The 12747-nt window shown below is 44.4% G+C and overlaps 1 protein-coding gene across 13 annotated transcripts in view; it reads left to right on the forward strand.

Moving 5' to 3' along the window:
• Window positions 1-12747, forward strand: part of macf1a (microtubule actin crosslinking factor 1a) — a 281499-nt gene that overhangs the window by 127306 nt on the left and 141446 nt on the right. For 11 of the 13 annotated variants that reach the window (XM_083925588.1, XM_083925598.1, XM_083925594.1 and 8 more), the window contains 3 exons: window positions 283-384; window positions 2954-3031; window positions 4742-4834. In XM_083925588.1, the coding sequence (XP_083781714.1) occupies window positions 283-384; window positions 2954-3031; window positions 4742-4834 (273 nt within the window). The remainder of the gene's footprint in view (window positions 1-282; window positions 385-2953; window positions 3032-4741; window positions 4835-12747) is intronic. The other 2 variants (XM_083925596.1, XM_083925592.1) reach the window with 1 other exon arrangement.

Below are 12747 nucleotides of genomic sequence, written 5' to 3' on the forward strand. Positions count from 1 at the left end.
AGGTAGACTAACAGAATCCGACCGCTGACCCTGGTCCGCTTTGGTACGCACACAATCACACACAGACAGACAGGACACACTGCTCCGTTCTGACCCCGTCATGAACAATGATCTGTGTGAGTTAAACTGACATACTTTACAGTGACGCTACTCTTGTTCCCTTTTTTTACTTGGTCCTGCCCTCTTTCATTCTGTCCTCTCCATCCACCAAATCTCACACTACATCTCTTCTTCCTCTTCCTCTCTATCGACCCCCCCCTCCCACCCCTTCCGTTACCATAGCAACAGAAGAGCGGCCCTCCATTGAAAAGGGCATACGCCTCGCGGGCCCCCCCTCTCATCTTGATCGGAGGGGAGGATGAGGAGGAGGAAGGAGCTCAGGGAGTATGTTCGAGTCTGCCCCTCCACCGCTCACGCAACTCACTTCTGACCCCTGACCCTTCAGCTTCACCCTCTGACCCCCCCCCCCCCCCCGCCCCCCATAGGTGGTGCTGTGACGCTGCATGAGAGTGCTGTGCCACTGATTTCTGACCAGCATAGGCTGAGCTGCACGCACAAAGCTGTGTTACTGTACGACACTTACACGTAGGCCGTGTGACAGCGTCATTACACGCCAGGGTTCCCACACGTCCTGGAGAAGCTGGACATTTACAGATTTGTTTTTCCAGTCATGACGACACCTGGAAATTTAATTCAAATGATCAAATATTGTGGAAATATCTGTGATGTCCTGGAAGATTTTGATCGTATTTTAGCCCCTCGCTCCGATCGCCCACGTACACTTTGTGCAGGGTTCGTACGGGTGCTGGAAATCCTTGAAAACACATTTTAGCGTGGTGTTCTCAAGGTTTGAAAGCTTGATTTTTTCCTTGAAACTGCCTAAAATGTTCTGTTATATGGGATTTCAAATATGATATAACAGAGAAAAGAAGATCTCCATATTTGAGACACTGAAAAAAGCATTTTCTCACTTTTTTGCATGAAAAATAACCTTTTCTGAGTAACAGATGATCAGAATAGCTGTGATTATTATTATTTCCATCGAGTTAGGCACGCAACTTTATTTGTATCGCACTTTTCATACACAGGGCAGACTCAAAGTGCTTCACAGCTCAACATGTCATGAATTAAAATGCATTACAGAAAGACAAAGAGAATAAAAACATAGACAATAATCAAAACAGTGCGGACGTTAAAAGTGCGAAGATTTAGCAGAAAGCTCAGGTGAACATGAAAGTGTTCAGTCTAGTTGTAAAAGTGGTCGGAGTGGGTGAACGTCTCACATCTACAGGAAGTTTATTCCAGCTGTTTGTTGCATAATGACTGAAAGATGCTTTCCCTTGATTTGAGTTTAACAGATCGGTCTCAGAGGATCTTAGTGATCTAGAAGGCTTATGTAGTGGGAGTTAGTCTTCTTTTCACTTGTCGTCCTTCTGCAGAAATTTATCTCAAAACGTCATGTTGGTTGTTTATGGGACAATAACATCTAATTTAACGTGATGAACAAGTGCAATAATAGGTTTACTGAATATTGTCCTGTATACACATATGTAGTGTACCACAGATGTAAGGGGATGAAAATGCACCTGGAACTGCTTGGAAAAAACTTGAATTTGAGTTTGGAAGAGTGTGTAGAAACCCTGTTAGTGTGTATTTAGTTTATAAAGACTCATTGATAGGATAAGATGCATGGTATGACTCTTCAAAGCAGGTTTACCAGACGCTCCCTTTGCATTATGGGATGCCCATGTCAGCGATGCTCAAGGATCAAGTTCATATTTTCTGGAGCCACGCAGCAGAATTCACGTGTCAGTCAGTCTTGAGTTTTATAGATTTTCATTTCATTATATCATGAGTTTTATTTTATTTTCATTCGTTTATAAAAGTGGTGAATAAACTACTTTGTGTGAACGTTGCCGTCGACAAAGACTGAACTTTATAAAGTCCCTAAATGTAGAATTTTTGCCTGTTCGGTTGTTTTGGATTTCAATAAATGGTAAATAAAGTGTATTTTTGCAGGTGTTAGACATAGTTAGCTGTTATTGAGGTTGTTTATTTAACAGCAAATGTTGAACAAGATATTGGAAGTTTAGTTAAGTTTAATTTAGTTTAGTTAAATTGTAGTTAAAGAGTGTTTCCCTCTTCTGATCGGATGGGAGATGTTTAAACATATTATCTTAATTCATTCAGATTTAATTATTAGACCATTTACACATTTGGTAGCATAGGAAACACATACACCACTCTCCTCTGCTCTCCTTTCCTCTCCTCAGTCATTCCCTCTACCTCTCATATCCTTCTCTTTTCTCCTCCTCTCCTCTCCTCCTCTCTTCCTCTCGTCTCGTCTCCTTTCCTCTCCTTTCCTCTCCTCTCCTCTCGTCTCGTCTTGTCTCCTCCCCTCTCCTCTCCTCTCCTCCTCTCTTCCCCTCGTCTCGTCTCCTCTCGTCTCCTCCCCTCTCCTCTCCTCTCCTCACCCCTCCTCTCCTCTCCTCTCAGATGACTAATCCTGTGTGTACCTTATTTTTACCAGCACAGTGTGAACCCACATCTGCATCTCTGCACTCATGTACATTTCGCAGCAAGCGCGTGGTTGTGATGTGTGTTTTCTTTCTTTCTCTCTCTGAAACGTTCTCCTTCCTCCCTCTGAACTGTCTGTTTGTGATAAATAAGGTGTGGAATAAAGAAAAGTGTACCATATGAAGTGTGCATTTCACTCTACAGCAGCATGGTTTGGGTGTAGTTTGCGTTTGGAAGCATGTCTTTAACGGCTCCTGTTGAAGACAGCGCCCCCCCGAGGACCATTTCATACCAACACACTGCACTCTGGATTGAATTCAGCTTTATCTGCACTCACTGCTGCCTCCTGCGTTTGTGTCACTAAAACAAAACACTGACTTTAAATCCATTTGTCGACGTTCCTCATGATTGTTTTTCTCCTTTCTTCTCTTCCCAGCCCAGAGAAAAGGGACGGATGAGATTTCATCGACTACAGAATGTCCAAATAGCGCTGGACTTCCTCAAACAGAGACAGGTACGCACACAGACACGCTGACACGACACGGATAATGATGAATCTGATGGGTTCACTGTTTACACACATTTCTCAATTACCCATGAACAAGAGCATCTAAAAGAACATTTGTTAATAAATCAAACAGCTGGAGGAGGAGGAGCTGAGACCATTCTTGGTCCAGATCTGTGAATTTAGACAAACATGAAAGTTTCTGCGTTCTTTGTCGTTATTTTACCTTGAATATTAGTGCAGTCTGGAGAGCGTGCACGTGGTCTAGTTCCTAAAGAGCGCTGCAGGGATGACAGACTTTTGTAGGCCAATCTGTAACTTGAGTTCTCTCAGGCCCGGTCCATCTCAGTTGCTGGATGAAGCGTATTTATAAAGCTCTTCTTGGATACTAACGCTAACCCTAACCCTTACCCATGTAAAGGAATCTTTGTTAATACAGCAAACAGCTGGAGGAGGAGGAGCTGAGACCATTCTTGCTCCAGATCTGTGAATTTAGACAAACATGAAAGTTTCTGCGTTCTTTGTCCTTATTTTACCGTGTGTTGTTTCCATGAGGATTATAAACAATTGAAGAAAATATCTTAATGTGAATATTAGTGCAGTCTGGAGAGCGTGCATGTGGTCTAGTTCCTAAAGAGCGCTGCAGGGATGACAGACTTGTGTAGGCCAATCTGTAACTTGAATTCTCCCCGGGCCGGTGCATCTCAGCTGCTGGATGAAGCTCTTCTTCTTGGTTTGGTGCCTTTTTACCTTAAAAGAAGAATTCCTTTATTGGGGAAATTTGATTTTTTTTTATCACACACACACAGGCCCGAAATACACAGACATGCACAGACAGGACCTATATACATGCAATTAATGGAGAGATGTTAGAGCGAGGGGGCTGCCAGTGACCCTCACCTATGGACTGAGCTCCTGCCGCCCAAAAGAACCAGACGCCACCATGCCCTGCGTTCCTGTGATGTCTTTAAACTGTCCGAGCCTCGTGTCTGCATTGAGCTCAGGATAAGAGCATTTAGTTTTGCTGCTCTCTCCGCATGGAACTTTCTCCAAAATTAATTGAAAATGGCAAATCTTATTTCAGTTTTAAAAGATAAAATGCGAAGGTCAATCGAATGGTGCCTTTGTCTCTGATTTGTAATCCATGGTCAAGGTTCTGCACTTTATCTGTAAATCGGTTTCATTCATTCATCTTCAACCGCTTGTCCCTGTCGGCTGGAGCCGATCCCAGCTGACATCGGGCGTGAGGCGGGGTCCACCCTGGACAGGACATCAGTCTATCACAGGACACATAGAGACGAACAAAGACAGACAAACATTCACACCTACGGGTGATTTAGAGTCATCAATGAACCTAACACCTGCACGTCTTTGGACTGTGGGAGGAAACCTGAGAACCCGGAGAAAACCCACGCAGACACGGGGAGAACATGCAAACTCCACACAGAAGGGCCCCAGCTGGGATTCAAACCAGGAACCCTCTCACTGTGAGGTGGGAGTGCTAATCACCACCCCACCGTGTCGCCTTATAAATCAGTTTGCACATTTCCTCCTGAGACTGGGCATTATAAATCTAAATAATAATAAATATATACTGTATATAGTAATATAACTGTTCTGATCACCTGGCCCCATCATACAGCACATACTGACTCATCTGCCAGTATTGACTTGTGTGTGAGCACATCTTCTGATTTTCTTCTGTTTTCCCGTTTTCAGGTCAAACTTGTGAACATCAGGAACGATGACATCACCGACGGGAACCCGAAGCTGACGTTGGGCCTCATCTGGACCATCATCCTTCACTTCCAGGTCTGTGCCCTCCGCATGCTGCTCTGACGGTCATTAATGGTTATTCTGTCCAACCAGATAAGCACTTCTTGAATTCTTCATTGGTGCATCTTAATGGGCAGCTAAAGGGTCTTAATATCCAGCTCTTAATGACATGAAAGATCTAATTGGTTTTGTAATAACCGAGTTACAGCTGCTGTGATTCAATCTGGATTTTAACAAAAACAAATGGCTTCAAATGTGGACTTTTTTTCTGTGTCGTCTCTGTTGTTACACAGCAAATCAGTCCAGCTGTTGGGATTTGAGTTGTTATCACTGCCAGGATCAGCTTAGCTCCGTGTGTGTGTGTGTGTGTGTGCCTGCGTGCGTGCGTGTGTGCGTGGGTGCATGCTTGAAAACCAGTGGTTGTTTTTTTTGCACCGCTGACTGGGAATCAGAAAGTGTGTGTGTTTTGCTTCTGTGTAATCTCTGATCAAGTGCGTTCAGAGTCTTGAGTGTTTCCTGCCAGGATGACGGTTTACTCCACTGCCTCGGTCTTTGCAGTGACAATAAACAGAATCTCATGTGTCCATGTGGTGTGTTAGCTGACGTGTTAGGTCATTTTCTTTAGACGATTAGTCATTTTTTTATCCTGAATGACTCATTCCCAGACGCTTCTGAGCACATCTCCTGCAAACATAACATGAACAGTGCTGCTTTTGCTTGATTCTTTGTGGTGAAATTCAGTTTTACAGATCTGTTGATTAAATGGTGTGTGTGTATGCTATAGGAGTTGGATTTACACATTATAGTTTTCATGCAGGTCAGTGTTTTTGTAATTGTTTTGCACAGTGTGACTCTGTGCTCGAGGGCCTTGGGGCATATCTGTAATTTAATTGTCGTTGTCCTCGGTTGTCTGTGTTATAAAACTGTCCTGTGCGCAGGACCTTGCAGGAAGTCACCCTCTAAAAACACATCACACGAGGACACTGTTTGCTTCAGTCTGGCAGCTCAGGCATGAAGGGAGCACAGGGAACAACATGTTCAGTCTGCAGGCTTTCATTTAAACCCTGAGCCTGGATTTACACTTTGTCCCTGTACTGCAGGCAGACAGGGTTTGTACTGAAATCGTCACATTTCAAATATACAGTTTGTCGTCTGTGGGCTCATTTTACTCCGTCAGTGTGCAGAATAAACTCCTGCAATCCGAGGATGTTGACAGCATCAAAGTGAAGTCTGTCTGATTATCTAACGAGACAAACTTCACTCTAACAGGGCTGCAACTCAGGATGGTTTTCATTGTCGTTTGATCTGCAGATTATCTTCTTGATTAACCGTTTGGTGCATAAATGGTCTGAAAACTACGGACATTTTCATCCCTATGTCTTGTTTTTTTCAGTCCATAACCCAAAGATATTCTGTTTAATATGATGCTGGGCTGAAAACAGCATTTTTCTGTCATTTTTGCCTGGAAAATTGCTTGAACGAGTATCGAATCGATTATAAAAATGGGCTTTTTATCGTAGATCGCCTAATCATTGCAGCTCTACTTTACTATGCACATTGATCAGGGATCGAACTCCAGCTGCACACAGGCTGTGAGTTTAAGGTATACGCACAGTAGCTGTTCTAAATAGCATAAAAAGATGATTAAGTGTTCGGGCTTTTGTGGCTTAAACTAATCATTTTTCTCTGCCTTTGATTCTTAAAGTGAGTTAAGCACAAATGTATATAAACAGCACCTTTCTAGAACATGTGTTTCACAATAAAAGACAAAATTTAGACATTTTAGATGGTTTTCAGCGACACACTCTGAATGAGAACAAACGTCTGAACGTTGCATTGTTGTGTAAAAGGCTCGTGTGTTGAGTCTAGACAGTCGGTCCTTTGAACTTCTGTTTCCTGATGTGGAATAATGTTCCTGCGTCACTGTGGCCTGCAGACAGAGCTGTGCTTTTGCTGAAATCATTACAGCGGGACTCCCTTTAATGCTCGGCCCGAGTCATAAATGGCCGCCATGTTGCAGACAAACAAATTAATGCAGCATCTCTTTTTTTTTTAATATATATATAATTTTCATTGCTGGAACATTTTCAACAGCTGTAGTCGCTGTGTTTGACCACTAGGTTGAGCTGAGACGTGGCCGTCGGCAAGGTGACACTGCCAGCTGGTTGCTATGGAAACAGTAGTGCGTGACACCCTGGCAAGTGTTTCAGTGGGCATGACTCAGCAGAAACAAGAGAGAGAGAGAGAGAGAGAGAGAGAGAGAGAGAGAGAGAGAGAGAGAGAGAGAGAGAGAGAGAGAGAGAGAGAGAGAGAGAGAGAGAGAGAGAGAGAGAGAGAGAGAGAGAGAGAGAGAGAGAGAGAGAGAGAGAGAGAGAGAGAGAGAGAGAGAGAGAGAGAGAGAGAGAGAGAGAGAGAGAGAGAGAGAGAGAGACACAGACAGACAGACAGACAGACAGACAGACAGACAGACAGACAGACAGACAGACAGACAGACAGACAGACAGACAGACAGACAGACAGACAGACGGACGGACGGACGTGGAGGGATTCAGGAGGAGGAGTAACCCAAAAATGATGAACAGGCTGCAGGAGTTCTGGAGGAAAGAGATAAAGGATGAATTTTAAATATAATGTTTAAGTATCAGTTCAGGAACTGAAGTATTGAAGTCAAGGAATAATCAAACGTTGATTTTACTGCAATACACACAAATAACTCCAGGTAATATTAGAGTACACATTGTTCTGTATATTGAACACTGCATCTCCGATCACAGCTTACAGTTGGACATCCATAAATTACAATATATTACAGCAGCAAGCTGCAGTGGACATGATACAATGATTCACTGTTCTGAAGAGATGTGACCCGAATCAGCACAGAAATCTATAATTCAACATTATTCCCACCGGCTTCTTTGGTCTGATGATCATGATGATGATGAATCCATTTCTAGAAACAAGCCTCCGGGTCTTTGTGACCAGCATGTGCAAGTGTGTGACTCAGCACATCATAGGACGTCTCTCAGCGAGCGATCAGATCTCATATCTGTTGTTGTGGTGTTGCCTCAGCCTGTCAGCCGGCTGCAGACGAACCTGCTTCCTCAGCTCACCTGCTGCAGTCAAACAGCTTTAAACTCAGAGGTTTTCTAATAACCTTCTCCATGTGTCTCCTGCAAACGTGTGTCAGCCACCGGCTCATCATTTATCACAAGCGGATAAAATGAAAACATTCATCTTTTCTGCAAAACAGCGACAGAAGCGTTCACACTAATGTTGCTTGTGAAGGCGTGCAGAAGCATGTTTTCTAAGATTCACAGTCGGGACATTTGGATAAATCCATCCATATGTACGCGTGGTCAACATCATTGGGATTCAATCGTGTTTATCAGGTAGTATGGATGTCAACACGTTCAAAACACAATAAACAATACAACACTGATCCCACTACGCCCTATTTAAACTCTTCTGCAGTTACTCAGTCAAACCCCTAGGTGTCACCAGTTAGCTCAGTATTAAACATGAGCCTGCTAGTTAAAAAGTCTCCCTGCTGCACTGTGCCTGCCTGTGATTGGCTAAGCCAGCTGTTTGTCACTGCTAATGTCCACTGACTTAGTTTCTGAGCCGTTGAAGACATTCATCACTGTTTCTCCGACTTGCTTGAAGGTCACTTTTAGACTTCTTTCTCTGGTATTCAGTTAGGACTTGAATCAACTGTTCGCCATCTGGCACAGGAGCAGAAACAATAACAGCACTAATAAAAAAGACAAGATAGTTGTTTTTCTATATTTCTGCAGTACAAACCTCTTTTGTCTCGGTTTTGTTTGTTTGGTTGTCTGTCTCTGTTCGTCTCTATGTGCCCTGCGATAGACTGGCGTCCTATCCAGGGTGGACCCCACCTCACGCCCGATATCAGCTGGGATCGGCTCCAGCCCCCCGCGACCCCGACAGGGACAAGCGGTTGAAGATGACGATGATGAGTCATGTTAGCTTTCTAGTTTCTCAGCAACACAAACTAGAGTCAGGACTCTTTATTATCAGTCGTATATTATCGTCTCTTGTTTTATTTTAAGTAATTTAAATAAGTTTGAGGTCTTGGAGTTCACTGTCCTTCTACATATTCTGTCTTGTTAGTTGGGTGCAGCAATACTTTGAGGAACATGCTGTAATGTCTCTTAAACACAGCCCTGCAATACTCAAGCTCCTGCAGAATAGGATTGGCCGATTTGGATATTGTAGAGTTGGTGCTTTGGAAATATTAACACAATGAAAATTTTTGAAAATGAATCATGAGTCATGTTGATATAATAGGCAAATGTTTAAACCGTTAAAACAGTTCAGAAAATGACTTCACTTAACTGTAATTCAGCCTTTGAAACCAGGAAAAAGACGACACTTCTGTTTTATTGCGATATCCAAAATCTAAGACGATCTCTAAGGTCATATCACAATATCTCGATATCATATGGATATATTACCCAGCTCTATTGCTAAGCCAGAAACATCTACATCAGCATAGAGATGTGCACTTCATTCCCTTAATACATTCTTTATCGCGGTTTATTTTGTCCGAATTTGCTTTTCAGAACAGTTTACGGATTTACAGTAGGAACATAAAGCTACTCTGGACCCTCAAAAGAGTTTCAGTCAAAAGCAACTGGACTTGGTTATTTGTCTAGGAAGACGTTTCACCTCTCATCCAAGAGGCTTCAACAGTTCATGTACGCATCTGACCAGGCTGGGACTGGACCAGGACCAGGCTGGGACTGGTCCAGGACCAGGACCAGGACCAGGCTGGGACTGGTCCAGGACCAGGACCAGGAGCAGGAACAGGCTGGGACTGGTCCAGGACCAGGACCAGGACCAGGACCAGGAGCAGGACCAGGACCAGGACCAGGCCTGGACTGGTCCAACTAACCGGTGTGAGATCCAGGTATTTAACCTCTCACAAGGCCGATGATGTCACTGGGACCCTTTGTGCTCCAAGTGCCAACGGCCGTCGTTAGAGTGACAGTCGTTGGTGGGAAGTTGGTTTCGACTTTGTTAGTGCTCTGTTGAGTCGACTGTCGTTGGAGTCACAGGCAGCCTTTATGTGAACAGTTGCACTCAAAGCTACTCTCGAGTACAGATGGAGCCCGAATTATGATAGTTAAAATCTCAAGTTCAATCACAGAGCTTCAGTGCACGTTAGCAACAGAAGAGCTGCTAAATATGTGATCAACAAGAGCTTCTGAGAGTCACACCCTGCAGCGGCTGTGGCGTTCAGATGAAGGCTGCAGTCTGAGGATGCTCATGATGTCATGTTGCCTCAGTGGAGCCGTGAAACCCTCGGGGGGCCCTGATTAGTGTTTCTCTCCCATTGGTCCATGCCTTCTCCGCGTGTGTCGGTGTGTGTGTTGTTCTCTTTGGTTTAATGAGAGAAGATGGATTGCCGTCGCTTTCACCACTCGAGAGTGCTGCCTGTTAGTGGTCTCCCTCCGTATCTGCCTCTCTGCAAACATACATCACTTACTGTAAATGTAAAGTACTATGAGTTCATACATCTGCAGTGACAAATCCTTTTCTGCTGCATGTATGTATGAGCTGTGTTTTTCAACGCATGTGCAGTGATGCTGGGTGGAGCGTGGCCTTTAGAGACTGAACTGTGCAACAGCCTTTTAAACGCGTTCAGTGTTGTAGGAGGAGAGTTAAATATGTTGTGTTTATAGATGAGTTTGAATGCTGCATTACACTATTCTGGGTGTAAAATATGGATCAAATCTCGTTTTAGGGCTGCAACAAATGTTTGTTTTCATTATCGATTGATATGTTGATTAAAAGCCTGCACAATTTATTGCAATTTTAGCAAAAGCCCAATAAATCAGTGCAATATTCAAAACTGAAGGAAGGTGCAATATTTGTTAAAGGCAGAATATGTGCGAATTAAAAAGAAATATATATATTGTGGAGCTGCAAAGTTGTCCCAGCCTAGAATTCATATGCTATGAATTTAAGATTATTTATTTGCTTGGTACAGATCCTCGCAAAAGATACAATTTTCCGTGATGTAACAGAGAGAATGGCAGAAAATGATCGCATTTAAGAAGCTGGAATCGGAAAATATCGGGCGTTATTGCTCGACATAAATGCTTCATACAGTTAATGCATCTCATAATAATCATTTTAGAACAGAACTAACTCTTTATAGTTTTTAAAAACCAGATTGAAAATGCTATTTTGGGCTAATCCAGTGGATTAAATGTCTGTAAAATCCAGGTATTTAATCAGAGTGATGCAGAATATCCTGCAAATCCCATGTAACGATTAAAAAGCCTACAATGACCTAATAGTGATATTCAAAGCTTTATCCCCATTGATCTAAACCCTTACTGCTAAGACGTGTGTGTGTGTGTGTGTGTGTGTGTGTTGTACACACCCAAGTGTGCGCCCCCTATTACCCCCCTGTCTCAGCTCTTGATCCTTTCACAGCTTCCATCTCCTCCTGTTTCTTTTCAGTCCTTTTCAACTTTTTCTTAATTCCCTCAAATCTTTTTCCTCCTCCCGGCGCCGCACCTCTTCGCCCCAGAGCCATTCATAACCTGTAGCTTGATGGGCAGATGGAGCCTGAAGGGAATAGATGGAAAAGGAGTAATTGGAAGTGCTAACCTGCTTCTCATTTATGTTGCAGAGACTCAACAATCTCTAGATGTGATTTGTCTCCTGCTCGCCGTCATTCAGGGGAAGCTTTTGGGTCAAGTGTGTGTGTTTGTGCGGCATAAAAAGCTGTTCACTGAGAGAGAGAGAGAGAAGGAGGGAGAGAGAGAGAGAGAGAGAGAGAGAGAGAGAGAGAGAGAGAGAGAGAGAGAGAGAGCGAGAGAGAGGAGGCGTGCCAAGGAGGGAGGGGTGGATTGTGAGAGTGAGAGATCGAGCAGAAGAGAGTGTGAAGCTGCAGCAGCCAGGAGATAAAAGCTTTTCTCTCCCTCTGCCGGCGTCTGCGAGCGAGGGATAAAGCAGAGGAGTGAAGCCAGCCGAGGGAGAGACCAATCCAGGCTGCCTGCTGTCACTGGAGCTCGCGGCTTCCCCGGATCAGCAGGCCTCAAACCACAAACGCACAGCAAGACAGGACACAGTCTTGGACACGTATGCAGACGGGCTCACACAGCTGACCGAGGGGGCCGCCCAGCCTCGCGGGCACAAACACTCTCACACTCCCTCCAGGACAGCCACACACTCACGCCGTTTCCCTGGCCTCCACCGTATCAATAGGATCAATCCAGCCTTGCTTGTCTGACAGAGACACGGTTTCTTTCAGCTGGAGACGCCCTGTGTTCCTCTCTCTGCTCCCTGCATGTCTTTGCTTTTTAAGGGGACATGAAGTGAAGACCGTCTTGTCCTAACCTCTGGCGCTGCGCTGCGTGGACTTATACCTGCCCTTCACTGGACGCTGAATCCCTTTGGCTCTGTTCCAGATACACATCTGTACCTGAAGTAGGTCTGCCACTTTAAACTGGATCTCGAGAAGACCTTTGCTTAGCCGACGGAGGACCAATCGCCTCCTCGTCTTCTGACTCAGTCCAGATGCCTCTTGCTAATTAGATCTAGTGGATGTGAGGAGTTATTAAGATACGGAAAGGCACCAGAGAGTAGAAACAGAACTGGAGCCTTTTTCCCCCGGTCTGACATTTTTTTTTGTCTTTGCATAAGACATGGTCTAAATACCCCCCACCCCCTGCAAACTGTGGATTCTGTCAGGCTGTTGCACCGTCGCACTGCACCACCTGATGAAGGGGAAGCTTGCTTGAGTAACTGGCAGACTGACAGCGGGGAACGAAAGGTTTATGATTGGACAGTAGTGGAGCACAGTTCCCAGCCAACTCTGGTCCTCGGGGAGTCTAACATGGAGGTGGAGGGAATCTTTCGACTGGTATCGAGGGGAGAGAGGCATGTGATGCTGAGCTGTCTGGGGAGCTTAA

The sequence above is a fragment of the Echiichthys vipera genome, assembly GCF_963691815.1.
Source record: "Echiichthys vipera genome assembly, chromosome: 13".
Lineage (NCBI taxonomy): Eukaryota > Metazoa > Chordata > Actinopteri > Perciformes > Trachinidae > Echiichthys > Echiichthys vipera.